At 48.4% G+C, this 23886-nt stretch overlaps 1 protein-coding gene across 1 annotated transcript in view; it reads right to left on the minus strand.

The window, feature by feature from the left end:
* Positions 1-23886, minus strand: part of grm5b (glutamate receptor, metabotropic 5b) — a gene marked incomplete at both ends in the record, with an annotated part of 192040 nt that overhangs the window by 18872 nt on the left and 149282 nt on the right. Inside the window, 3 exons of the mRNA XM_084461926.1 lie at positions 9802-9965; positions 17603-17911; positions 19191-19349. Coding sequence (XP_084318052.1) covers positions 9802-9965; positions 17603-17911; positions 19191-19349 — 632 coding nt within the window. The remainder of the gene's footprint in view (positions 1-9801; positions 9966-17602; positions 17912-19190; positions 19350-23886) is intronic.

Below are 23886 nucleotides of genomic sequence, written 5' to 3' on the forward strand. Positions count from 1 at the left end.
TATAGACACATGGTCTCCAATGAGGGGTGCATGGGGATGGCCTGGCAATCACTGATGTGCCCCCCACAACCTCTGACCTGAGGGGGCGGAGTCTCGCCACCATGCCACTATCCACACCACCGTCCCCACATCTCAGACCCTGAGTTGGCTAAAGACGCAGTTTTCACGGTTGTGTGCATGTGGGTGGTCAGGGGAGCAGTACACTGTCCTAGACCGGTTCAGCCCCTGAGTGAGCTACAGACACACGGTCTTCACTGTTGGATGCATGGAGATTTCCCGGATGTCAGTGCACTGTCCCCGACCTGCTCTGAATGTAGGCGGTGGAGTCTCGCCATCATGCCACTATCCACGCCACGGACCTCAGAACACAGCCTCTGAGGTGGCTAGAGACACATGGTCTTCACCGGTGCGGGCGGGTAGGTGGCCCGGAGAGGGGTACACTGTCCTCGACCAGCTCTGACCTGAGGGGGCGGAGTCTCACCACCATGCCACGCCACAGACCCCACAACTCAGCCCCTGCCTGGTCCGTAGTAGTTCTAGCAGTAGCTGTTACATACAGCTGCAGCAACTAGCCCACCTCACATTTTCTCCAGGAAATGTACTTTCTAGTTCTTTAGTCTTGTTGAGTGTACAGCTTGGTTTTATTCTTTAGTCTTGTTGAGTGTATCCCTCGGTTTTATTCTTTAGTCTTGTTGAGTGTATCCTTGGTTTTATTCTTTAGTCTTGTTGAGTGTATATCTTGGTTTTATTCTTTAGTCTTGTTGAGTGTATATCTTGGTTTTATTCTTTAGTCTTGTTGAGTGTATATCTTGGTTTTATTCTTTAGTCTTGTTGAGTGTATATCTTGGTTTTATTATTTAGTCTTGTTGAGTGTATAGCTTGGTTTTATTCTTTAGTCTTGTTGAGTGTATATCTTTGTTTTATTCTTTAGTTTTGTTGAGTGTATAGCTTGGTTTTATTCTTTAGTCTTGTTGAGTGTATATATTGGTTTTATTCTTTAGTCTTGTTGAGTGTATAGCTTGGTTTTATTCTTTAGTCTTGTTGAGTGTATATCTTGGTTTTATTCTTTAGTCTTGTTGAGTGTATCCCTCGGTTTTATTCTTTAGTCTTGTTGAGTGTATAGCTTGGTTTTATTCTTTAGTCTTGTTGAGTGTATCCCTCGGTTTTATTCTTTGGTCTTGTTGAGTGTATAGCTTGGTTTTATTCTTTAGTCTTGTTGAGTGTATCCTTGGTTTTATTCTTTAGTCTTGTTGAGTGTATCCTTGGTTTTATTCTTTAGTCTTGTTGAGTGTATAGCTTGGATTTATCCTTTAGTCTTGTTGAGTTTATCCCTCGGTTTTATTCTTTAGTCTTGTTGAGTGTATCCTTGGTTTTATTCTTTAGTCTTGTTGAGTGTATAGTAAGTAAGTAAGTAAGCTTTATTTATATAGCGCTCTTCACAGCACGGATGCACAGAGTGCTTTACAGTAATAAATTAAAATGGCATTACAACACGAGACAAGATTAAAACGACACAGAACAGATAAAACAACAACATTGCGAGCAGCAAGGCGTTATAGATGGCCGAAGGCCTGCCTGAACATGTGTGTCTTAAGAAGTTTTTTGAACATGGGTTCAGCGGATGGCTCTCTCAGGGCCTGGGGAAGAGCGTTCCAGAGTCTTGGCGCCACCGCCTCAAATGCTCTGTCACCCTGGGTTTTTAGTCTGGTCCGGGGCACCGCCAGGAGACCCTGGTCGGATGACCTCAGAGACCGACTCAGAGAGTGAGGGTGTAAAAGTTCTGTGATGTAGGCCGGGGTCTGTCCGTGAAGAGCTCGGTGGGTGAACACCAGGACTTTGAACTCGATCCGGAGGTGAACTGGGAGCCAGTGCAGGGAGGCCAGGATGGGGGTGATGTGGCATGTCTTCTTTGACCTGGTGAGTAGTCTTGCAGCAGCGTTTTGGACTAGCTGAAGTTGTCCCACAGAGGATTTGTTGAGGCAGGTAAACAGTGAATTACAGTAGTCAAGTCGTGATGAAATAAATGCATGGACAGACATTTCTAATTCAGCATGTGATACAATGGACCGGAGTTTGGCAATATTTCTGAGGTGGAAAAAACAGGAACGCGTGTTCCTATAGCTTGGTTTTATTCTTTAGTCTTGTTGAGTGTATCCCTCGGTTTTATTCTTTAGTCTTTGGTTTTCTTTTTGCCCCTTGGTGCCTTTATTTTCACAAACATTTAGTGGAAACTGCTGAGACCTCCATGTTACACATGTTGCACCTGTGACATCTACATGCAAGCCTTGGTTGCTGAAGTCATAGTGTGAAACCATATATGGCTTCTCACTTGGCAGGTAGCTCAGGAAAGATTGTGGCTGTGTTCCGAATCGCATACTTCTACTTTTTACTACCAGTACGTACTACAGCTGCCCCTAGAAAGCTCATACTTTGCATGCAGTATGCATCCAATTGGGACATACTACTTTGTCATAATATTGCACCTTGGAATGTGACCACATCCAATGCAATCAATAAAACATTCGTCCACAGCTGTCATGACCATGGAGTCATAGAAAAACAACTTGCACATGTGACATCATTTCCGCTGTGCACAGAATTGTGGGTCAGAATAGCCAGAAAAGTCTGCTGCTTGCATACTGCAAAATACAACCGGATGTTGTAGGACATCCTGATATTTTTCCCATACTGTATGTGGCTAATATGCACTTTCTCTCTCTCATATCTCTCATTTTCCTTGTCAATCAGGTCCATGTCTGTAGGTCAGACTAAGGTCACAGACAGACAGACAGACAGTCAGTCAGTCAGTCAGACAGACACACAGACAGTCATTCGGCCAGTCAGTCAGTCAGACAGACAGACAGACAGTCATTCAGCCAGTCAGACAGACAGATAGTCAGCCAGTCAGAAAGAAAGACAGACAGACAGACAGACAGACAGGCAGACAGACAGACACAGACAGACAGACAGACAGACAGACAGACAGAGACAGACAGACAGACAGACAGACAGACAGACAGACAGACACAGACAGACTCAGAGCACAGACAGACAGACAGACACAGACAGACTCAGAGCACAGACAGACAGACAGACAGACAGACAGACAGACAGACAGACTCAGACAGACAGACACAGACAGACAGACAGACAGACAGACAGACTCAGAGCACAGAATCAATTCCTTCCGATGGCTCCTGTCTTGAATAAGCCCCAGAGCTAAATGGTCTGTTAGTCTCAGATGGGTCATTACTGGGCTGCTTTGACCCAGCAGTGACCTGCTTGATGCTCCTTCTCAGAGACTGAATCCCAGACTACACTCTCTTCTGCTACAGACCTCCATGAGGGGCAAGATTTGTGGTTGAATGGAGATTAAATTAAACAATCGTATACAATTCTCTTAGGGGCTGTGTCCGCATAACGCCTTCTTCTGTCAGAAAACCGCTGGGGAGAGCTTCATCCCAGCGCCCTGCAGGGCCTCTTCACCCCGCTGGGGAGAGCTCTGTCCAGGGCCTCATCACCCCTTTTGGGAGCGCTCTGTCCAGGGCCTCATCACCCCTCTGGGGGGCACTCTGTCCAGGGCCTCTTCACCCCACTGGGGAGCGCTCTGTCCAGGGCCTCTTCACCCAGCTGGGGAGAGCTCTGTTCAGGGCCTCTTCACCCCTCTGGGGAGCGCTCTGTCCAGGGCCTCTTCACCCCGCTGGGGAGCGCTCTGTCCAGGGCCTCATCACCCCTCTGGGATGCGCTCTGTCCAGGGCCTCATCACCCCTCTGGGGGGCGCTCTGTCCAGCCCTGCAGGACCTCATCAGATGGGGACCTAGTCGGCTAGTGGTCTCCAAAACAATGCAACATTTTAGAAAACAATGGCGGACAAAAATATCTCTGATGCAAGAGAATATTGACATCTGTCATCCATAATTATTGGTACCCTAATGTCACTGATCCAAAACAATTTAGAAAGTTAAATCAAGCACAACAGCTAACGGTGCAGGCATATGAGCAGCAGAGTTGACACAGCTGGCATTAATGCTAGCTTGCCGAGCGGCTAACCATTGCTAGTTTCGTGACAATGTGTTACGGCTCCGCCTCCGCCTGGGCGCTCTCCAGCTCCCACCACCGTTCCCGCAGCGCGCACGCCACGGCCTTCCACTTCAGCGCGTGCTCTGCGCGCCCTCCGACGTAATCACCCCCGCACACCTGAACACGGTTCCGCTAACGAGCTCCGAGGGCGCGGCTCACCTGCTGCCACTACTCATCCAATCACCTCCCCTATAAGGACCCGGTCTTCCCAACGTTCGTCGCCAGTTCTTCCCTAAGATTCCTTGTGGCAAGTTGTGGTTTTCTGAAGTTCCCGTGCTAGTAATTGTTATAGTTGTTTTTTTCCGTTTACTCATTCTACTCTCCACTCCTCCAGATTCCGGTTTGTTTGCTGCTCTTTCCCTGGACTGACACACGGCTTCCCCGACCCATTCTCACCGGACCTCGACCACGGCTTGGATTATGTTTTCTGCACTTTGTTTGTTGATCGATTGACCCCTGCCTGAACTTGACTGCCCTTTTGCCTTGCCCTCTGTACTGCCGCTTTATATTAAACTGCCCTCTGGGCTTGGAACTGTCCGTCTGTGTTTGTGGTCCTGCGTTTGGGTCAGCTAGCCAACCAGCCCCCTTACAGAAGAACTGGCCATGAACGCTGACCCAGCAGACCCGGATGCCCTGTCCCAGGCGGTAGCCCAGCAGGGAGCGGTCCTAGCCCAGCAAGGGACCTGGCTGAGGAAACATGAGGAGTCCCTGGGTAATGCTGACGCTGCCGTGCGGTCCCTCGGCCAGCAGATCGGGGACCTTACCCGCCAGGTTGCTGCGTCGGATGCTTCGCTGGCTGTACTCCAACAGGCGGTAGAACACCAGGCCGCCACCAGCCAGAATCTCAACCAGACCCTCGCTCAGCTCATCGACCAGATGGCTCGCCTGCTTCCCTCACCTACTCCGGCTGCAGCCACCATCTCTCCAGCTCCCGCCTCGGGTCCCTCCTTGGCGCCCGTAGGGGTGTTCCCCGCGCCCTCGGCCGCCTGCAACGTCTGCCACTGGAGCCTCTCCAACGCTCCTGCACCCATGGCTCCGACCGACCACGCCCCTCCCCGGAGGGAGCCCAAGTTACATCACCCCAAGCCCTACGACGGTGGTGTGGAGACCTGCGGCGAGTTCCTTATGCAGTGCGGGTTCATCTTCGCGGAGCAACCGGAGGCGTACCTGAGACGTCTCCAGGATCAGGTACGTTGCCAGTCTCCTCACTGGCAAGCCCCTCTCCTGGTTCATGGCGGCGTGGGAGGTCGGTGCTCCCTGTATGGACTCCTACAGTGACTTTTGTGCTGAGTTCAGGTCCGTGTTCGACCACCCCACCCGGGCACTCCACGCTGCCGGCCGACTCCACCACATCCGCCAGGGGGCTCGCAGTGTCTCGGAATACGCCATCGACTTCCGTATCCTGGCCGCTGACAGTGGTTTTAACGACCAGGCCCTCCAGGTGGCCTTTCGGGAGGGGCTGTCGGAGGTCCTCAAGGACGAATTGGCGGTCAGGGATCACCCCGCTACCCTGGACCAGCTCGTCCGCCTGGCGGTCAATATCGACCACCGCCTGGCCGAATGTCGGCGCGCTCGTCGGGCAGAGCCCACCGGCCGTACCCCCCGCCGACCCAGTCCTCCTCCCACCCGGGCTCCGTTCACCTACCCGTGCTCCCAGGAGCCTGGCACGCCCCCGACTGCAGCATCCTCCGCTGCCTCCGACCAGGAGGAGCCCATGCTGGTGAACAGGGCCCGCCTTTCACCTGAGGAGAGGCACCGCCGGCGAGTCCAGGGGCTCTGTTTTTACTGTGCCCAGGAGGGCCACAGCGGAGAGGACTGTCCCATCCGCCCAAAAGCCTTGGCTCATCAGGGGAGTGGGGCCTCCTGGTGAGCCATGTCTCGCAGTCTCCCTCGCCCCTCCCTCCGGTCAGGTTCGACGTCACCCTCTCCTGGCATGGACGCACTCATACCATCGGTGCGCTCATCGATTCAGGAGCGGACGGTAATTTCATCGACGCGGACCTGGCCAGGGGGGCGGCTTTTCCCCTCACCCGCCTGGAGAAACCCCTCACCGTCACGGCTCTAGATGGCCACAGCCTGGATCCAGTCGTGGAACAGACGGTGCCCATTACCCTGACCAGTTCGGGCAACCACGTGGAGGAGATCCGCCTCTACGTTCTCCGTTCCCCTCTGACTCCCCTCATCCTGGGCCGGCCATGGCTCCAGCAGCACGTCCCCCACATCAATTACGGCACCGGACGTATACTCAGCTGGAGCACAGCCTGTCCTTCTGTGAGGGACTTGGGGCCACGGTCAGCCTATCGTCTGGGTACCATCCCCAGACCAACAGGCAGGCGGAGAGGGCCAACCAGTGTATGGAGGCGGCCCTCAGGTGTGTATCTTCCCTCCACCCGTCCTCCTGGAGCCGGGACCTACCCTGGGTTGAGGTCTCGTTGAACGCCATGGTCAACTCCTCCACCGGCAGGTCGCCCTTCGAGTGCTCCCTGGGGTTCCAGCCACCCCTGTTCCCGCTCCAGGAGGTCGAGGTGGCGGTCCCATCCGTCCAGGCCCATCTCCGCCGCTGTCGGAGGGCAGCTTGTTTGTTGATCGATTGACCCCTGCCTGAACTTGACTACCCTTTTGCCTTGCCCTCTGTACTGCCGCTTTATATTAAACCGCCCTCTGGGCTTGGAACTGTCCGTCTGTGTCCGTGGTCCTGCGTTTGGGTCAGCTAGCCAACCGGCCCCCTTACACAATGTCCCTTAACAGCCAAGCACAACTGTGTCAAAGTAAATTAATATAGCTTCTTAAAACGTAACCAGTTAGCTAGCTAGACACAGTAGCTCGTCAACTAGTGATCAGTCTCTTTCCACTGACAGCCTGGCTGGATTTTTTTATTATGATGGTGTCCTTTGAGATCCTTTCACTAGCCAGGTGCTGCGACGTCTCCAGACAGCTGACGAGTCCCGCCCTGTCTAACATATGATTCTATATAATTACAGGTCTTTATTTTGGCACACAGTGACACACATATTATAGAGTGAGCCGCGACATGGCACACATGCAACTTCCGCTGGGTCCGCCGGTGGAAATAGTTCTGTGCATTTCTCCCATCCAATCCGTCCTCCTCTAGGGGCAGTCAGGAGCAGTGGGCCGTCCTCCTCCGGGGGCAGCCAGGAGCAGTGGGCCGTCCTCCTCCAGGGGCAGCCAGGAGCAGTGGGCCGTCCTCCTCCAGGGGAGCCAGGAGCAGTGGGCCGTCCTCCTCCAGGGGCAGTCAGGAGCAGTGGGCCGTCCTCCTCCGGGGGCAGCCAGGAGCAGTGGGCCGTCCTCCTCCAGGGGCAGCCAGGAGCAGTGGGCCGTCCTCCTCCAGGGGAGCCAGGAGCAGTGGGCCGTCCTCCTCCAGGGGCAGTCAGGAGCAGTGGGCCGTTCTCCTCCAGGGGCAGCCAGGAGCAGTGGGCAGCCATCGTTCATGGTGCATGGGGACCAAGTGTTCAGTCCAGGTTCTGGTCAGGGACCGGACTGAAGAGCATCTGTTCTTCTGCATGTTTTTACTACTGGGTTCTTTGGGAGGAAACCCTTGTGAACACGGGGAGAACATGCAAACTCCTCACAGAAAGGCCAGGAGACCTTCTTGCTGTGAGGTGACAGTACTAGGTACTGCGCCACCGTGCCGCACGTGAGGGATTGTGGGGTTCAGCATCTTGCTCAAGGACACTTCGGCACACTGCCAGGAGCTGGGATCGAACCAGGGACCTCAAGGAGTGGCAGTGACAACAACACCGCCCTTCTGAAAAGTTCCGATATTTTCAACTTTGAGCGCTCGGCCGCCAAAAAAAGACGGAGCTCTGAAAAAAACGCTGCAGCGCTTCTCTCTGGGTGGACGCAACACTCTCCTCACTGGAAACAACCGGACAAAAAAACAGCCGCTCAGAACCAGGTGCTATGTGGACGCGGCCCCTTACACAACACAGGGGAAAATAAACACCTCAATAGTAGTTCAACACAAAGCATGTTGATTTCATATTACTGTCCCTTCAAGCGTACACACCACTGTATCATCCTACAGGACCGCAAACCTCTAAGATGGAATGACATCATCATATACAAAAACATGTTTAGTCCATAAAATTCTTCATAACAAAGCACCTCCTCCACTCTGTTCATTCACAACCCAAAGAGATATCAACGGCCAGCAAGCAACCACCAGAAGCACCATACGAGGTGACCTCATAGTTCCTTTCAGAAAAAGTGTATTCAGTAAACAGTCATTCTCTGTCAAAGCAATAGAATCCTGGAACACCCTACCAAGACATTTTAGAGACACTCCCACATACTCCACCCTCACAACACACCTGAAAATCTGGCTAACGGACAACTACATCTGAAAACACTAATCATTTCCCTGTATTGCATGTGTCTATTAAGCTAACTACCATTTTGTCTGCTGTCTACACAAATGTTCTGTTATCATGTAATCGTCATGTATGTGCTTGAATGTGATCATTGTGGCTGTAATAATTCGCTTGTCTTCCTTGTATTTGCTTTTGCATGGACTGTTTTGTTGCTGTCATCCGCTTTAGCTATTTGTGTCATGTCCTCTATTTGCTCATGTATTGCATGTTTTGTATGTGTAGTTTTAGCTCATGTATTGCATGTTTTGTATGTGTAGTTTTAGATTTCGTCTTTCTCCCGTTTTTAAACCACTTTGTGTGTTTAGTTTTTTTAATAATGTATCCCCGCTAACCCTTTTCCCTCCAAATTCTAGGTGGTTTTTGAACATCAGGCCATCAGGGACTACAGGTGAAACGGGGACTACGGGTGTAACAGGGACTACGGGTGAAACAGGGACTACGGATGAAACAAGGACTACGGGTGAAACAGGGACTCTGGGTGAAAATTGGCCTTCTTGGTTAATCCCGACCCATTTACAATTACAGTTCATTAATGTGCACTGTCCCTGTTAAAACTAAACCAATAAAGAAAGAAGGAAAGCGATCTTTCAGCAGCTTTCGATTCATTCATCTATCTCCTATACACTTGCAGTCAGACACAGATGTGCAAAGTAGTCTCTTGTTCTGAATCACAGTTGTCCCGCTTAAAGTACATTTTTGCTGACATTTACAATTAAAGGCCCGATTTGAGGGATTCTGTGAGAAGACACTGGAACAGAGCCCTGGGAAGGTGACCTCTGACCCCCCATGGGGAGGTTCCACGAGAGGGGAAATGGACATATTTAAAGATCCTGTCATGTCAATATTGAGTTTTTCAAATGTTCAATTTGCATCACATTTGGACAAAGTAGGTTCAAAGTTGGGTCACCAAAGAATGACAAATATAAATCTTCCTCTAAAGCCTGCCTAAAATGGGTCAAAAATGAGTGGTTCATTGGAAGTAGCCTATGATGTCAGATACACCAGTTTATCTTAAAACACCAATGGTTGTCTTGCATTGTTGTAGCTAATTATGATAATTTATTAACCTGCGTCATTCCTTCTGTCCTTTAGCCAGTTGGAGCGACGAGTTCAGCTGCTGTCACTGAGCATGGCTAAGGGATGGTCAACTGAGCATGGCTAAGGGATGGTCAACTGGCAGCAATATTTAATGGGCTTCACTAGCCCAAAGCAAATGGGGTGGTAGCACACACAAACACACACACATACTAAAACGCAAACATGCACATTTAGTACGAAAACACACACACAGACAGACACAGAGAGAGAGACACACACACACCCTGTGTACCTGAGCGTCTCCCCGGCGGAGCCGCGGCGCTTCCACAGGTTGACCAGGCTGGAGGAGCGGCTGGCGGAGGAGGACTTGCCGTCGCCCACGTGCATGCGCACCACCGTGCTGGTCGTGAAGGCACTGCGCACGTTCCTCTCCGGCTTCGCCAGGATTATATACACCTGACAGCAACAAAAACAGGATTATATACACCTGGCGGCACAAAACCAGGATTATATACACCTGACGGCACAAAACCAGGATTATATACACCTGACAGCACAAAACCAGGATTATATACACCTGACATCACAAAACAAGGATTGTATAGACTATATACACCTGACGGCACAAAACCAGGATTATATACAGGATTATATACACCTGATGGCACAAAGCCAGGATTATATACACCTGACGTCACAAAACAAGGATTATATACAGTTGACGGCACAAAACCAGGATTATATACACCTGACAAAACCAGGATTATATACACCTGACAAAACCAGGATTATATACACCTGACAAAACCAGGATTATATACAGGATTATATACACTTGACGGCACAAAACCAGGATTATATACACTTGACAGCACAAAACCAGGATTATATACACTTGACGAAACCAGGATTATATACACTTGACGTCACGAAACCAGGATTATATACACCTGACGTCACAAAACCAAGATTATAAACACTTGACAAAACCAGGATTATATACACCTGACGGCACAAAGCCAGGATTATATACACCTGACGTCACAAAACCAAGATTATAAACACTTGACAAAACCAGGATTATATACACCTGACGGCACAAAACCAGGATTATATACACCTGACAAAACCAGAATTATATACACCTGATGGCACAAAACCAGGATTATATACACATGACGTCACAAAACCAGGATTATATACACTTGACGTCTCAAAACCAGGATTATATAGACTATATACACCTGACGTCACAAAACCAAGATTATATACACTTGACAAAACCAGGATTATATACACCTGACGGCACAAAGCCAGGATTATATACACCTGACGGCACAAAACCAGGATTATATACACCTGACGTCACAAAACCAGGATTATATACACTTGACGAAACCAGGATTATATACACCTGACGTCACGAAACCAGGATTATATACACCTGACATCACAAAACCAAGATTATATACACTTGACAAAACCAGGATTATATACACCTGACGGCACAAAGCCAGGATTATATACACCTGACTTCACGAAACAAGGATTATATACACCTGACGTCACAAAACCAAGATTATATACACTTGACAAAACCAGGATTATATACACCTGACGGCACAAAGCCAGGATTATATACACCTGACGTCCCAAAACCAGGATTATATACACCTGACAAAACTTGAATGATATACACCTGATGGCACAAAACCAGGATTATATACTCCTGACAAAACCAGGATTATATACAGGATTATATACACCTGGCGGCACAAAACCAGGATTATATACACCTGACGAAACCAGGATTATATACACCTGATGTCACAAAACCAAGATTATATACACCTGATGGCACAAAACCAGGATTATATACACATGATGGCACAAAACCAGGATTATATACACCTGACGTCACAAAACCAAGATTATAAAGACCCGACGAAACCAGGATTATATACACCTGACGGCACAGAACAAGGATTACATACACACTAGGGCTGCACGATTATGACAAAAGATAATAATTGCAATTATTTGCTTCAAAATGGTTATTGCGATTAATAATTGTGATTAATATTTCATATATAATAACCAAAATGCTACCAAATCATGGACGTTGATCTCTTTCTTGCTACTAACTCACTGACCTCGTTTTCGCTCATTTTTTCACTACTCACGGCTGCAGGTACTCTTGTGACACTGGTCTTGACCTACTGCTATCTGTCTTCTCAGTGAAATTGCTGCGCACAGCGCACTCAGCGGGAACGCATGTGATTGGTCAGACAGCAAAAGCGCCTGTGATTCGTCCATGTCCTAGCACACTCAATTCAAAGCAAAATAGCGGCCTTTTGCGATTAGTTAATCGCGGAGGTCATAATCGCGATTGCAATTATTATTATTCAAATATTTTTATTGAATTTTAAAATGCAAAGACGAACACATCCACCAATATCCATACGTACAAACACCAACAAAAAACAAAAACGCACAACAAAAAACGCACAACTGAAAAACATTATACATCCAAAAGCTCCAATGACAAAAATAAATATCACTTACAGATTCAAAGGAATGTCACACAGTATTTACATTTCAGTATCTCTAGAAGGGAATTCTGTGGTGAATTAGTCTAAAAATGGCTGCCAGACCTTATAGAATCTTTGGACGGATCCTCTGGTTGAGTATTTCAATTTCTCAAGCTTCAAATGTGCCAACACATCCCCAACCAAGCGTCTGTGTGTAGGAGGGGTGGCTGACTTCCATTCAAATAAGATAAGGTGTCAAGCCAATAAAGAGGAAAAAGCTATAACATCTGATTGGGCATTAGACACCACTACCTGCTCAGGGACCACACCAAAAATTGCTGTTACTGGGTCAGGGCTGATCTCCTTGTCACAAATATAAGAGAACGTATCAAAAAAAGAGGACCAAAATGTAACTAATTTTGGACATGACCAGAACATATGACATAGAGTGGCAGGGGCTTGGTGACATCGAGAACAGGTTGGGTCAACATCTGGATATATCCTGGCGAGCCTACTTTTAGACAGGTGAAGCCTATGGAGTACTTTAAATTGAAGCAAACCATGTCTAATACAGACAGATGTCGAATGTATTCTTTCTATCGCAAATTGCCAGGAGCTGTCATAGCCAAGGTCCTCCTCCCACGCTGTCTTGATATGACTAAGTGAAGGGGGGGTAATCTCCTGGATATCACTGTATAATCTACTCACAGCCCCCCTATGCATTGGATCCCACCCCAGCCATTCGTCTATCCAACTATTTAATGGAGGTGAAGGAAAAGAGGGGAAGTGCTTCCTAACAAAAGCATGCACTTGCAAATATCGGAAAAAATGTGAGTGGGGGATATTATATCCACGCACCAACTGGTCAAAAGACATAAAAACCCCGTCTTCAAAAAGATCCCTCACCCGCTCCAGACCATTCCCGGACCACACCCGAAAAGCAGAGTCCATAAGAGAGGGCGGAAAAAGTACATTAGCCATAATTGGGAGAGAGGACAAGGCCTGCCTGGGCTTAACGTGGGTCCTGAACTGAGACCATATTCGAAGAGAGTTACTCACAATGGGGTTATTTGTAAGGCGCTGTTTACTGAGAGGCAACGGAGCACATACTAAAGAAGATAGGGATACAGGGTGGGTGGAGTGTTGCTCCATTTCAACCCAAACCGCGCCACCCTCCTCCTGTGGCGCCGACACCCAGTATATCAACTTATGAATCTTAGCCGCCCAATAGTATTGTATAAAATTTGGTAGTCCTAAGCCTCCCACCTCCTTCAGTCTCTCCAGAAACTCCTTACGTATTCGTGGAACAGTCTTATTCCAAATAAATGCAGAAATGGACTTGTCTAGCTCCTTAAAAAATGATTTTGGGATAAAAACTGGTACTGTCTGGAACAGGAATAGAAACCTGGGCATAATTGTCATCTTGATGGAATTTACTCTTCCAGCCAATGATATAGGGAGTGTTGACCAACGAGTAAGGTCTTGCTTGGCCTTCTCAAGGGCTGGTTTAAAGTTGTGTTTGAATAGGTCTTGGTATCTACGGGTTACTGATACACCTAGATATGTGAAAGCATCCCAAGTTTCAGTCAGCAGATATGCTTCAAACGACATCTGTCGGGCTTGGTCATTGACTGGAAAGAGCAAACCAGGTTAATCCTATATCCTGAGAAGTTACCAAAATTTGAGATGATATCTAATGCCCTGGGGATGGAGACCAAAGGGTTGGATAAAAAAAGTAGCAGGTCGTCTGCATATAAAGACAATTTGTGAGTTAGACCCCCCCTATGTACGCCTGTGACACCCCCCCCCCCCCCCTCAAGGCAACCGCCAGCGGCTCCATGGCTAGGTCAAATAGAAGTGGGCTTAGCGGACAGCCTTGTCTTGTCCCTCTACCTACCTGGAAATACCCTGAGGCAGTGCTATTTGTACGAACTGCAGCCTGCGGTGCAGCATACAAAACCTTAATCCAGTTACAAAAAGTCGGCCCGAAACCGAATCTATCCAAACAATTATAAAGGTAGTCATATTCAATCCGGTCAAACGCCTTGTGGGCATCCAGGGAGAGCCCAACCTCTGCTATAGGTGGAGTTTCTGGAGAGTACAAAACATTGAAGAGCCTGCGTAGGTTACCAAAAAGTTGCCTTCCTATAATAAAACCCGTCTGGTCCGGGTGTATTACTCTAGGCATGACCGACTCCAGTCTGCCGGCCAGAACCTTCGTCAAAATCTTATAGTCACAACAGAGCAGGCTCACAGGCCGATACGATTCACATTTCTGAGGGTCTTTTCCTTTTTTGAGAAGGACTGAAATTGTGGCTTGGGTCATAGTAGGGGGGAGAGATTTGAGTTCCAGTGCCTCACAGTAAACCCCCTTAAAGAGAGGGACTAATTTGTTTGCAAATCTTTTAAAGAACTCAATCGGGAAGCCATCCGGCCCAGGAGCTTTACCGCTCTTCATCTTCCTAATTGCCTGATCTATTTCAACTGCTGAAATGGTATTGTCAAGTTCTGTCCTATCATTGGGAGCCACGCTCGGCATCTCAAGACCATCGAAAAACTTTGCCATGCTCATGCTATCGCAGTGTTCTGTAGTGTAAAGGTCTTCATAAAACTTCTTAAATTGGTCATTTATACATTTTTGATCTGTCGTAATTCCATCCGGGGTGTCAATCTGCGCTATAAACCCAGCCTCCAAGGATTGCCTCAGCTGGTGGCATAACAGTTTACTGGCCCACTCCCCATGCTCATAGAACTCCTGGCGAGATTTAAGGTGAAGCTCCTTTGCCGCCCCGGATGAAAGAGTATCCAATTCTGTCTGCAATGCTATTCTTTCCCTGTAGAGGTCAGCAGAGGGAGCCACTGAGTGTCTGTGGTCCAGAGCCTTAATCAGAGAGATCAGCTCATTAAGGCGTGCTGACCGTCTTTTATTCAGACTGGCATTATAAGATATTATCTGACCACGCAAATATGCTTTCAATGTTTCCCATAGGTTGTAGTAGGTTGTGTCTGGCAGCTGATTCATTTCTAGAAAAAAGTCAATCTGAGTCGATAGGAAGCTAACAAAATCATCATCAGCTAAAAGATGTGGGTTAAGTCGCCATGTGCGCCGTGCATACTCATTACCTGGAAAGCAAAGTGACATCCTCAACGGACTATGATCAGAGCCTAAGCCCTCGTATTCTACAGATCTCAGCAAGGGGAGAAGTCTCTTGTCTAACAAAAAGTAGTCTAATCTAGAGTATGCTTGATGTACTGGTGAAAAAATTAATACTGCCTAGACCCTGGATTCTCCATGTCTCCAGACATCAATCACCCCATAAGCCTGTAGAAAGGAATTCATTGTCTCTGCTGATTTACTTAGCATCCCCGGTGTGGCCCTGGAGCGATCCAGCGCTGGGTCAAGAACACAATTCAGGTCCCCGCCCAAAATCAGTGCATGGCTATTCACTTCTGGTAGGAGAGAGAAAAAGTCTCTAAAAAATTTTGATCTTTAGAAACGTCTTTCGAAACGAAATAGCTTCCTCACTTGCTCCAGCAGGCATGCGCACAGTGTGCTGGAGCAACGATTGCGCGCTGTGCGAGGAAGCTATTTCGTTTCGAAAGACGTTTCTAAAGATCATATTACAGAGGCATGTGAAAACCCACCACAGGCCTATGCTCTATGTAAGCACAACTAGCGATTCATGAAGACAGATTGATGAAAACAACCGTTTCGCGGCAGAAAATAGATTTTTAGAAACTGCATTCTAAGTGCCCCGACCACCGCCATTACATGGATATACTGGCTCGCGCTGGATTTTAAATTTCTTCTACATGCCTCCGAACTACACCAAAGTGATCTCGGTGAGTCAAACGTCTTATAATATGTCGTAAATAAGGTCCACGTTGTCAAAAACGAGCATTGTCCTTTAAGTCCACGACCTGAGAATGGCATAGCGCTCTAGCGCAGCCGGCTTTCGCCGTAGAATAAAGCAACACGTTACCGGAACCGAACTCATATTATTCTCACTTTTTGCGCCTCAAGTTCTTCAGAATGAAGTCCTTGGCCCGTTAGGCATCCGTGAAGCTGTTACGCTGGCCGCCCGACGGCATTATCCTGAGCTCCGCTGGATACCACAGGCCAAAGCGTATCACCTCGCAGGTCCTCAGCAAGCCCCGCACCTCGTTGAATTCGGACCGCTTCTTGGCTACTGCTTGAGTGAAATCCTGTTGAACCCGGATCATATCACCATCCCCAGTGGTCAGTTCCTTCATTTTTCTTGCTTTCTTCAGTATTGCCTCCTTCTCCTGGAAATAGTGACATCTGATGACCAAGGCTCTCGGTGGTTCATTGTCGCCTGGCCTCACCCGCAACGTTCAGTGTGCCCGGTCGAGAAGAGGGAGCTTGTCGAGGTTAAGTGTGACCTTCAGGCAATGGGACACGAAATCTGTCGGACTCTTCCCGTTCTCTCTCCCTTCCTTTATCCCTGTAATGCGTAGATTACAGCGGCGTGACCGTGCCTCCAAGTCTTCGTTTCGTGCCTTCTGTATAGCGAGGTCTTTCTGCACGTTAGCCATGGCCTGTTGCAGAGCGGTGATCGAATCTGAATGGCTGCTCGCTGCCGTCTCGAGGGCGACCACCTGTTTATCCAGAGCCTCGTGTTTGGCGGCCGTGTTGTCGCTAGCCAGCTTAAGTTCTGCTCTGAGCTGGTCTACCTGACTCCGAATTTCAGCCGTTTGTGTCTCCGCTTTAGTGATCAGTTCAGTCTTTAGCTCAGCTATCGCTTGAAGGATGGCATCCTGCCCCGCGTCCGACCTGTCACTGGGCTGCGTGGGCGCGTTCGAGTTAGCCTCGGAGCTAGCCACTTGGCTCGCCTTGTTGCTAGCAGGCTTCTCCGTTTTTTTCTGTTTTTTCCCAGACATTCTCCAGCAGAAATCGAAATATTTGGCTAGTAAGGTAAAGTCTCTAATTTGTTAATGAGTGGTTCGAAAAATAATTACATGAATTAGCTGCTTCCAGATTAAAAAGCAATTCCATTGAGGAGCTCGGTAGAAACACGTCTTCACATGGCACCGCCACCGGAAACCCCCGCGATTTCAATTAAGTCACGATTAATTGTGCAGCCCTAATACACACCTATATATATATATATTATCTTTTACACTGGCGACAACCCTGCACAGCTGCCCTCTACACAGGTATACACACAGTAATGTCTATATAAATATACACACACCCCCCACCCCCCTCCCCGCCCAGAAGTCATAACTCCCAAATACTGTCAGCTTCCTCTACAAGAGTCACGTAACCCTGACAACTACTCCTCTGAAACGACTAACTTTACCAACCAAAAGGTCCAAGAAGCCACATGACCAGAGCCAGAACCTGAGGCAAGTTACCTTGAGCACGAACATGCAGCAAGGTGCCACTAACCTTAACCCTAACCCCAACCCCAACACGAGCCCTAAACCTAACTCCAACCTGCAGCGTGGGTTAGGCACGAACATGCAGCAGAGTGCCGCTAACCTTAACCCTAACCCCAACACTAGCCCTAAACCTAACACCAACCTGCAGAGTGTTACCTTAGGCACGAACATGCAGCAGAGTGCCACGGTGGCACTGAGGCTGACGCTGAAGCACATGGTGATGATCTTGTAGTTGGAGCCGAAGTAGATGGGCACGAAGGCCAGCCAGATGATGCAGGTGGTGTACATGGTGAAGGCGATGTACTTGGCCTCGTTGAAGTTGGCCGGCACGTTGCGCGTCTTGAAGGCGTAGAAGGTGCAGCTGAGGATGAGCAGGCCGTTGTAGCCCAGTGGCGCCACCACGCCCAGATTGGTGGTGTTGCAGATCAGGTTGACCTGCTGGATGCTTGGGTAATCATGGATCACCTGCAGATGCGGGGGGGGGGGGGGGGGGGGGGGGGTCTTTAGTGTCTAACGAGAGGCTCACACTTGATTTTTGAGCCGATTTGTCCCACGATTGACCCCTCCCGACAATCAGAGGAGAAATCTGGTCTGGAACGTTGGTCGGTACCGATGTTCGGCCCAGATTATCTTGTAAGGTGAGGGGTTTAATCTTAAGCCTCCCGGTAGGCTCGTAGACCCATCAGTGTGACTCAGATCAGGCTGACCTGGCCGAGGCTGGGGCAGTCCTGGATAGGGCTGGGTATCGATTCGAATTTCAAGAATCGATTCGATTCCGATTCACGGTTCAGAATCGATTATCACGATTCATTTCGATTCGATTCAATATCGATTCAATATCGATTCAGTTAGTTTTTTTTTTGCTGTAACATTCATTACATGACTGCCAACACATCAATACTAGGGCTGGGTATCTATACTGATTTCCAAAAATGAATGAATCATTGAATGAATTAATGGACTATTCATTCCTTCATTTATTCATTCATTCATTAAATAAAAGATCGATTTTGGGATTCATGAATCGATTCTGAATCATTTGATTCAGAATCGATGAATCGATTTTTTAAACCCAGCCCTAGTCCTGGATCACCTGCAGATGGGGTGGTGGGGTGTTTAGTGTCTCTCCAAAGACAAGAGCCGCGTCCCAACACCCACACTAAGGCGTATAAGTACGTATATTTTACATATTTCTAGTATACTACATCAGAATTGTCATAGTATGGAGAAATCCAGTGTACTGTAAATCCCCAGAACTAAACTACTTTTCTCCCCAAAATCCAGTACCCATCGAAAGGATACTATTACAGAAACAAGATAGCGATTTGAGTAAAACTTTGCGGTACGTCACTATGTAGTTTCCGGTCAGTAATTTATGAACAAAGATGGTGGATGTTGAGGAAACATTAATTTGGCAATCTAGCCCAGAAATGCATGTGAAGTTTTTTTCAGCAGATATCTCACAACAAGATTGATCTAGCCAGGCCGTTTTGTGTTTATGTGTGTGGGATAAATTCAGTTTGGGAAATCACTTTAGAAAGCATTAGGTCTAGCTCCAAAAAGGTAAAGACAGTGTCCGCTGTGCGTGTAATAGTTCTGGGGTTATGGAGTAGAACACACACACATAACACACACACACATAACACACACACACATAACACACACGCGCACACACACGCGCACACACACACACACACACACACACACACACACACACACACACACACGCACACACACACCCTACCTGTGGAGGCTCCATTAGGAACAGAGACACGATGATGGCCAGCTGCAGCAGGATGAGCAGGAAGCTGATGATGAGCTGGGCGCATGCTGACATGAAGCGCGGCTTCTTGGTGCAGATCTTCTTCTTGCTGCCCGCCAGGATGCGAGCGATGCGATTGGTCTGTGGGACAGGCGTTGTCAGGTCAACGGTCATTGGCGAGGGCGTGTGTTTTAGTTGGTCATTCATAGATATATGGAGACAGACTCCACTCACTTTCATATTGAACTGGACAGTGAAGTCCAAGCCAAGGCAATCAATTAAACCAATACATGGTGGCAATTGAAAACTGGGCCCCAAAACTCAACCCACTGCAACCCTGTCCTCCACTCCCTAGTCCCCTCCTCACCCTCTGTCCCCAACACTGTCCCTATCCCCCCCTCACCCTCTGTTACATATGTGTGTTGTTCTGTTTTGTTAGGCCTACCTGTTTGGTTTTGTTGTGTGGTTGTTTTGTCTCCCTCTACTGTTCTCATCTCCAAACTCTCAGGGCGCGCGCCTGGTTCATGTCATCAGTTCTCACCTGCTTTCAATTAACGACTTCAATCAACCTGGTCCCTCCCTTCCTATAAATAGTCCTCTTTGTCCTCAGTTCTCTCTGACCTGCCTGAGCTGTGGCAGGGCTCTGGTTGGTAGAGCTTGGTTTGGTTTGTTTGGTTGTTTATTGGTTTAATGTGAAGTTTCTCTTGTGTTACTCTTTTGTTTGTAGTTATGTTAATTGGTTAAACAGCTTTTAGTTATTGTCTGTGATTTAACCTTTGTATGTTTTTGTGCACACAGGGGCAGATGACTAGTTGAGATACCCTGGGTCTACATCTTCACACACGTAGGATTACCTGCTGTCTAACACCCCAGTTTAGAGTGCGCACCACCCACTGTACTTTGAGGTGCCCAGCACCTGTAAAGGGGGGGTGGGGTTTTATTTCGGATTATGCTTTTGTTTGGTGCCACTGTTAGTCCTCTCTGTTCCCTGTGTTGCTATTAAATTCATCATTGCCTATTTTGGTTGTCCTGGTTTTGTGTGACTGCACCCTCGTCTGTCCAACCCATTGTTTTATGTTGCGCTCTGCTTCCTCGGGCCACCAGGGGGCGTAACATAAATGGGGGCTCGTCCGGGATCTTTGATCCTTTCATGCAACGGGTTGGTGGATGTTGGTGTGCAGTGTGCACGTCGTGTAAGCTGTTAGGTTAGCAGTGTTGCGGTTTGGGTGTCGTTCCACATTTGACATGAGTGCTTTTGAGCTTGAGGAGTTTCTTAGTGATCCTTCTGTGGAGGGGGTTGACCTCTGTAGGAAGGAGGACTTGCATGCTATTGCAGCCCATTTTGAGGTTACGTTATCGCGAAGTTTGGTTAAGGCTGAGTTGAAGGAGGCTGTATTGTGTCTGCTGGTTGATTGTAAGGTGCTGGGTACTGGCGCCGGTGTCATTGCTCCTCCGTCTGCAGGGTTATGCGACCTTGAGGATGAGGAGAAGGAGGTGTTTAAGGAGGTGGAGGCGCCTGAGGGGTCCGCTGGGTCGGATGGAGCTCCTGAAGTGGAGACTAGACCTCGTAGTGCTGTGAATCAGCCCACTCCTCTACACTCTACTCCTGAAGGGAGCGATGCCGGACACAGGCTTCGCATGGCTCAGTTACAGCTTGAGGCGCGGGAGAGAGAAAGAGAAGCTGAGTACAGTCACCGGTTGGCTATGCGTAGACTGGAAATGGAAATGGAGGTGAAACTGAAGGAGTTGGAGTTGGCGGCCGCTGCTGCAACTGCCGGTTTTGTTTCCTCTAGTCCTGCTCAGCCCATGGTAGCCGATTCCTCTACGTTCGGTGGGGGGTTTAATGTTAGTAAACACATAGCCCTTGTACCTCAGTTTCGTGAGGGAGAGGTAGACTCGTATTTTAATGCATTCGAGCGAGTTGCTACCGCTCTGCAGTGGCCTAAAGAGGTCTGGGCTATATTGCTTCAATGCAAGTTGACAGGGAAAGCGCAAGAGATTCTGTCCTCTCTGTCTCTGGAAGACAGTTTGCACTATGAGGTGCTAAAGAAAGCTGTGCTCCGCGCATATGAATTAGTGCCTGAGGCATATAGGCAAAAGTTTAGAGGGCACGAAAAGTTGCCTGGTAAAACTTTCGTTGAGTTCGCCCGTGAAAAGGAGACTCAGTTTAATCGATGGTGTAAAGCCAGCTATGTAACCGATTTTAAGTCTCTGTCTGAGTTGATTCTTATAGAAGAATTCAAAAATAGCCTCACAGACCGGCTTGTTACATATTTAAATGAACAGAAAGTGTCGACGTTAGCGCAAGCTGCTGTGCTCGCTGACGAGTTTGTCTTAACCCATAAGCAAACCTTTGGCAGTTCTCATAATGATGGTAGGGTTTACCCCTCTGCTCCAGTGAAAGCGCAGACTAGTCCGCCCCGCCCATTTTCTACCCGCACTAGCGAGGAACGGGAGTGTTGGCACTGTCATCAGACTGGTCACATCCGAGCTGACTGTTTCTTGCTGAAACGCAAGTTAGCGCAGCCCAGTATGCGACCAAAAGAGGTTGGTCTAGTGCAAATAGTGCCTAGCCCCGTGTCGTTACCTTCAGGTGGGGTGTGTGAGTCCTTGGACTCTAGTTACGCACCATTTGTAATAGATGGGTTTGTGTCCCTCAGTGGTAAGGTGTCAGACCGGTGCCCTGTACGTATACTGAGAGACACCGGAGCAGCGCAGTCGTTTATATTGTCTGATGTGTTGCCCTTCTCTGAGTCGATCAGCGGCTCTAGTATTCTGGTGCAGGGCATCGAAATGGGGTTTGTGTCTATGCCCCTCCACAAGGTGCATCTAGCCTGTGACTTGGTCAAAGGAGTGTTTATGGTGGGCGTGTGTCCGTCTTTGCCAGTGAAGGGAGTGACATTTCTGTTAGGGAATGATATCGCTGGTGGAAAGGTGATCCCAATGTTGGAGGTTTTAGAGCGCCCCACTGTTACGCAGCCCGATGTGTTAGCTCAGGATTTTCCTGACGTATTCTCTGTACGTATGGTCACTCGTGCTCAGGCACGTAGATCGGGAGAAGCGGTTGATCTGTCGGACACCATGTTCGCGACTGCGTTGTCTGACCAGCCTGTTTCCCCAGGTCCACCTATGTCTACTCAGCCTGCTGTTGAGTCCAACGTTCCGAGTTTGCTTCAGTGTAACAGCCTTGTTTCTGAGACAACACAGCTGCCCATGACCCGCAGTAATCTTATCGCTGCTCAGAAGGAGGATGCTGATTTAGCCAAGTGCTTTGCTGCTGCGCTTGTTTCAGAGGCGGCTAAAAACCAGGACAACCAATCCTCTAAAAACAAGGATATCAGTGCTTTTGTTACCCCTGACTCGTTTCTGCCGTATACAGTAATGGCTTTTGGTATGAGGAATGCTCCGGCCACATTCCAAAGACTGGTCAATATAGTTTTTTCTGGTGTGCCTGATTGTAAGGCTTATTTGGATGATGTGGTGAATCACTCCTCAGATTGGGAAAATCATGTATCCTCGCTGAGGACAGTTTTCCAGCGTCTGGCTGATGCGTCTCTGACACTGAACTTGGCGAAGTGCGAGTTCGGGAAAGCGACGGTCACATATCTTGGTAAGCAGGTGGGCGGAGGTCAAGTGCGCCCTCTGGAGGCCAAAGTTGCTGCTATAGCCTCCTTCCCTGTGCCAACCACTCGATGTGAGCTGCGCCGGTTTCTAGGCATGGTGGGTTACTACAGAGGTTTCTGTAGAAACTTTTCTACTGTTGCAGCTCCTCTGACTGATTTAATCAGTCCCTTGGTGCCTTACAGGTGGTTAGAGAAATGCCAAGTAGCTTTTGACAGCTGTAAAGCTCTGCTGTGTAATGCCCCAGTACTGAGTGCTCCTAGTTTTAGCACCCCCTTTTCTCTTGAGGTGGATGCAATTTCTACTGGTGCTGGTGCAGTTCTGACTCAGATGGACCCAGATGGTTTTGTCCATCCCGTAGGGTACCTCTCAAAGAAGTTCAGTGGGTGTCTGAGTCGCTACTCCACGGTTGAGCAGGAAACATTGGCCTTGCTGCTCGCACTCCAATTTTTTGAAGTCTGTGTGGGGTGTAGTGTGGAACCTGTGGTTGTTTACACCGATCACAACCCTTTGGTTTTTTGGCATCAGATGCATAACCTGCATAAACTAATGCGCTGGTCTCTGATTATTCAGAGCTATAATTTGACTATTCGACACAGAAAGGGCGCCGAAAATGTATTTGCTGGTGCCCTTTCTCGGGGATAGTCTGTAGGAATAGTTGGGCTATTGTAGTGTATGTGAAGGGGAGGTTGATTTATCGTTAGCCATGGGCTAACTCTTTATGGGGGGGAGTGTTACATATGTGTGTTGTTCTGTTTTGTTAGGCCTACCTGTTTGGTTTTGTTGTGTGGTTGTTTTGTCTCCCTCTACTGTTCTCATCTCCAAACTCTCAGGGCGCGCGCCTGGTTCATGTCATCAGTTCTCACCTGCTTTCAATTAACGACTTCAATCAACCTGGTCCCTCCCTTCCTATAAATAGTCCTCTTTGTCCTCAGTTCTCTCTGACCTGCCTGAGCTGTGGCAGGGCTCTGGTTGGTAGAGCTTGGTTTGGTTTGGTTTGTTTGGTTGTTTATTGGTTTAATGTGAAGTTTCTCTTGTGTTACTCTTTTGTTTGTAG

This window comes from Borostomias antarcticus (genome assembly GCF_949987555.1).
Source record: "Borostomias antarcticus genome assembly, chromosome: 1".
Classification (NCBI taxonomy): domain Eukaryota; kingdom Metazoa; phylum Chordata; class Actinopteri; order Stomiiformes; family Stomiidae; genus Borostomias; species Borostomias antarcticus.